Source organism: Propithecus coquereli, unplaced genomic scaffold (genome assembly GCF_000956105.1).
Source record: "Propithecus coquereli isolate 6110/MARCELLA unplaced genomic scaffold, Pcoq_1.0 Scaffold281, whole genome shotgun sequence".
Taxonomy (NCBI): domain Eukaryota; kingdom Metazoa; phylum Chordata; class Mammalia; order Primates; family Indriidae; genus Propithecus; species Propithecus coquereli.
The window spans coordinates 2,980,728-2,985,855 of record NW_012148408.1 but is presented as its reverse complement, the minus strand read 5'-3'; the positions used below and the strand labels follow the sequence as shown (position 1 = coordinate 2,985,855).

Genomic DNA, 5,128 nt, shown 5'->3' with positions numbered 1-5,128 from the left:
ATTATCAAATGGTCATCAATTATTATTCTATATACAGATAATCTTAGCTTAGAAAATCTAAGGTTAGCAAAGTAAAAAGTCAAAACAGCAAGGTTTTTGGTATCATTGAGCCATTGAATCTACTGCTTTTGTTTCCATTGAGTCAGATAACAAAATGCACAGCTTATTAGGTTTTTCTATTTGCTAAAATATTCTATATTACTTGTTTAAAATATTCCTAACAAACACAAGCACTATTAAGTATATGGGCTTCAGTGCGTAGGCTCTGTTACTCATTTTGGCTACTCTGAAGCCTATTATTTTTCCTATTTAGAACCTCAAAAAAAGGTCCACCATAACACTTCTCACATTAATTTTAGAAGAAACTTACAACCTATGGAAATTTAAAAATTATATTGTACCAATGTCCACAAATCTATTGTCTAAAAATCTTAAGAATAAAGCCCGCCAGTCATATTAAAAAGGAAATTCTAACATGTCATACCTGGTGGCATACCAGGCATCAGAGGTGGTATTCCTGGTCCAGGTGGCATCATTCCACCCATTGGCATCATTCTATTAGAAAGCAAAGTTCAAGAAACTGAAGTTAATTAACAGTATAAACCATCAGAAAATATTTTGGCTAAAGCCTGAAGCAACACTAGATAAAAGACTTGAATTTGACCTCTAATATTGAAACCAATCAAGCTGAAAGAACACATAACACACTGTAATAATCCTATCAAAATAAATCCTCTAAACCCCAGCAAACTCTTGGGGTTCATCAGTAAAGGCAAAGAAAAAATTAAAAAGTGAAAATTTTTTTAAAAATTTGTCATTGTTGACAAAACATTTAAAGTCACTGAGAAAAAATATACCCTCCTTAACATGTACAAGAAAGCAAAGTCGCCTTTTTTCAACTTGGAAAATATCCACACAGAATATAAAAAAGAAATCTCTATTTAGAGTTGTCAGATTTTTCAAAAGGAAAATATTGAATGTACTCTGTGGAATAAGATTTTTTTTGAAGAACAAGGAAAAACTACAACCAAAATTAAAGACAGTCAAGTAAACTCAGATTGAATAATTTCTAGTTATAATAGCTACCTAACACTAAACCATGACTTAAAACGCTAACACAGAATTATTTTCCTTCCCCTAAGAGCTCACCTTCAAATATCAGTGTCCAAATCACTTAAAAATAAGTTTGTCAACTCTTGACTTAGACCTTTCATCTGATTAACTTCCCTATATAGAGTTCATTAGAAAATTCGATTACACCCTATAATGACAAAGCATGTAATCTGGCAGAAAAATATATACTCTTTCTCAAATACTAACATTTATTACCAGATCCCATTACTTTTAATAGTTTGGGGAAAAGAGCTGCACATTTAGAATATACTTTATATGGGTCTATTACTATTTCCTCACAGATGTTTTATTTCCCTCCTTTAAGAGATCTGTGTCATTCAGCTTGCAAATTTTAGACGTTTTAGTGAGGAAGGTTAGAAAATTTCTGAAGTCAACTGACTAGATATACCATTAAACACACACAAAAAAATGACATTATGATTATACCTCCTGAATTACATTATGAATGAGATGCTTACATGTTTTCACCGCAAAATGACTGGGTGTATTTTCTCTGATGATGCAATCTGTGAAAATGTATGACAAAATCAAAATCTAACTGTGATTTTCAAAATACAGTGGGAAAGTGTATTGTATACCTCTCACATCCAACAATATTTAAGTAAAAGTGATGGGCACGAGCACCTCATATTCATTTTAGTTTTGATGCTTTGACAAATATATCATTTACAGAGTTTGCTTCTTGTCACAACTACAAAGTGTCACGGATAGTTCGGAATCTCAGAAACTCAAATCTACAACCAACTACTTTAATCACAGCAAATGCAATTGAAGCAGATGGCTGCCTACATATATCCTAAAACCCAAAAGTCTACTCTCTTCAGAGGCAAATTTATATTCCTTAGATTTATTGATTGACCCCTTTATTAGACAAGTTTAAGATTTATAGAGCCCATACCTTCTACAAGCAAAAAATACAAAGTAACATTTAACTCACATAACACCCAAAGTGAAAAGAATCATTACTAGGCACAAGCCCACAAGGCAATTAGGAGTTTTCTCACCCAGGTGGCATGCCTGGCATAACTGGTGGCATTCCCGGCATCAGAGGAGGAACACCTGGCATTAGTGGAGGTATGCCTACAAGTAAGAATTTCAACATAAAAAAACCACGATATTAAAGAGGGGAAGAAAGTACTACTTCAATATAGTATCAATAAAGTCCTAAGAATTTTAAGAAACCTTATGTGCTACCTGGAGGCATTCCTGGTGCTCCTGGAACTGGGGGCAGTCCTGGCTGTGCCATTGGAGGGATATAACCTTGTTGAGGTTGAACAGGCTGTGGCTGAAATGAAGTTGAGGCTGCAGAGTCATCATCATCATATTCGTCAGAATCATCTTGCTGCTTCTTTTTTTGACTTTCTGCTAAACAAAGTCTTAATTAATTTTTTCCATAAAGAAAGAAAGAAAAACTAAAACATTTTAGGACACGAACATTAAAAATACATATATTTCAGGGCCAGGAGTGGTGGCTCACATCTGTAATCCTAGCACTTTGGGAAGGAAGCCAAGGTGAGAGGATCGCTCCAGATCAGCCTGAGCAACAGCGATAGTGAGACCACCGTCTCTACAAGTAGAAAAATCAGCCAGGCATGGTGGTACATGCTTGTAGTCCCAGCTATTTGGGAGAGGCTGAGGCAGGAGAATTGCTCAAGCCCAGGAGTTTGAGGTTTCAGTGAGGTATGATGATGCCACTGCACTCTAGCCCAAAAGACAGAGCAAGACTGTCTCAAAAGCAAAACAAAAACAACACACGCACAGTGCAGTTAGTTCATTGAGATTTTTCTTCCAAAAATTCAATTAATACTGTTCTCTACTCTTCAAATGTTTCCACTTTATATTAAGCAAGAGTTCATATCCTTTGCTTCTCCCTTAAAAGGTAAAATGAGGCTGGGCGCACTGGCTCATGCCTGTAATCCTAGCACTCTGGGAGGCCGAGGTGGGTGGATTGTTTGAGCTCAGGAGTTCGAGACCAGCCTGAAGAGCGAGACTCCATCTCTACCAAAAATAGAAAGAAATTAATTGGACAGCTAAAAATATATATAGAAAAAATTAGCCAGGCATGGTGGGACGTGCCTGTAGTCCCAGCTACTTGGGAGGCTGAGGCAGTAGGATTGCTTGAGCCCAGGAGTTTGAGGTTGCTGTGAGCTAGGCTGACGCCACGGCACTCTAGCCCGGGCAACAGAGTGAGACTCTGTCTCAAAAAAAAAAAAAAAAAGGTAAAATGATTATCCTAAGTCAGTTTTTTTTTTAATTGTAAAATCCTTTCAATTACACCCCAAAAGGTAAACTATGACAAAGAAGTCTGACTTCCATAAAGCTTTTCAACACAAAAAAAATTTTATAGGTGATTTACGACAGCTTCTACCATCTGGATATTATATAATAGCATTAAATTCCAAGCCAAACAATAGCACTAAAAAACAAAACAAAAAAACTATAATTAGTGGTTACACAAAAGAAGCTATACTTTCACTTTCATAGGCCTCAACACTTGCTAAATCCACTTGGATTCAATTATGAATAAAAATATAAAATGTTTGGAAAGATCCAAATGGTATTGCATATACACAAACCAAGTATATAACTTCAAATATAAAACAAAGAAAAAAAACAGAACTCAAATTGAGAATTCTGGGCCAGGCAGTGGCTCACACCTGCAAAGCCAACATTTTTCGATGCTGAGGCAGGAGGATTACTCTGAGGCAAGGTGTTCAAGACCAGCCTGGGCAACAAAGTGACACCCCATCTCTACAAAAAAATTTTTTCATAACATAAATTAGGCAGGTGTGGTGGTATGTGCCTGTAGCCTTAGCTACTCAGGATCCTGAGGATGAGGTTCACTCAAGCCCAGGAATTCGAGGTTACAGTAACCTCTGATCTGGCCACTGCACTCCAACTTGAGTGACAGAGACCCTGTCTCTTAAAAAATAAAAATAAAAAATTGAGACTTTTGAAAAACTTTATCATCCACCATTAAATGTATACTTGAAAATAGTAACTCTCATTAAAGTGAGTCTGAAAAAATATATCTTAATATTTACCTTGTGTTTTCTGTTCAAGAAGTCGTCGTCTTTCATCCATGTCTTTTTCTGGAATACCTTCCATACCATATATTTCCAACTCTATATCTGTTCTCCCAGGTATTGCATTTGGTACAGCATCTATTGTCTCTTTATGCACCTAACCCACCCCCCCAAAAAAAACCCAACTTCCATTAGATAAGACAGACAAAAATGTCTCATAAAAGTCTTTGTAAGAACAATTTCAAATTACTCAAAAACCAGTTAGTATAATGGTAAAGAATAAATGGTTCTATAGTGGGACTGTTTGAATTTACTTCCCAGTTTTGCCATTTACTAGCTTTGTGACACTGAGCAAGTCATTGGACCTCTCTACACTTTACTCTCTCTTCACTTCACCTACATACTAGAGAACATCTACAGTTTTTAGAATTAAATAAAATTGTTACTATAAAAGCACATGGCAGGATGTCCAACACATAGTAAGGGATCAATATGTATTCTTTCAAATTTACCATATAATCTCCAGCGCTTGAATTATTAGCAATAACTAGTAGTTCTATCCAAACTAGAGATGTTTCAAGTCTGCATTAAGATTATGAAACAGTCTTACATTAAGAATCAGAATATAGTAAATTTTCTAAGAACGGACCTTGAGACATACCTGCTGTTACAAACTAGAAAAGTTACATTCACAATTAGCATCACCCATAACTAATGAGATATTTGAGACACTTTAAGACGTTTATTATAATATACCAGGAATTTAGGACTTTTCTTTCTGTATGGTTTTGCTAGATCAAACTTTCTAATCCTCAAACCTGGATACCTCTGGCCAATATGGTAGTATCTTTGCCAGTCGTGGTTTCTTCAGGAAAAGCCACTAACTTAGGCCAGTGGTTGTCAAAGTATTTTGTCTAGACTATCACCATCATCTGTAAGCTTATTAGAAATGCAAATTCTCAGGTCCC

The 5,128-nt window shown here is 35.8% G+C and overlaps 1 protein-coding gene across 8 annotated transcripts in view; it reads right to left on the bottom strand.

Moving 5' to 3' along the window:
• Nucleotides 1-5,128, bottom strand: part of ZNF207 (zinc finger protein 207) — a 19,641-nt gene that overhangs the window by 8,016 nt on the left and 6,497 nt on the right. For 3 of the 8 annotated variants that reach the window (XM_012648330.1, XM_012648328.1, XM_012648334.1), the window contains exons 3-7: nt 4,179-4,317; nt 2,329-2,499; nt 2,139-2,214; nt 1,593-1,640; nt 485-555 (exon numbers count right to left, since the gene is read on the bottom strand). In XM_012648330.1, the coding sequence (XP_012503784.1) occupies nt 485-555; nt 1,593-1,640; nt 2,139-2,214; nt 2,329-2,499; nt 4,179-4,317 (505 nt within the window). The remainder of the gene's footprint in view (nt 1-484; nt 556-1,592; nt 1,641-2,138; nt 2,215-2,328; nt 2,500-4,178; nt 4,318-5,128) is intronic. The other 5 variants (XM_012648331.1, XM_012648335.1, XM_012648332.1 and 2 more) reach the window with 3 other exon arrangements.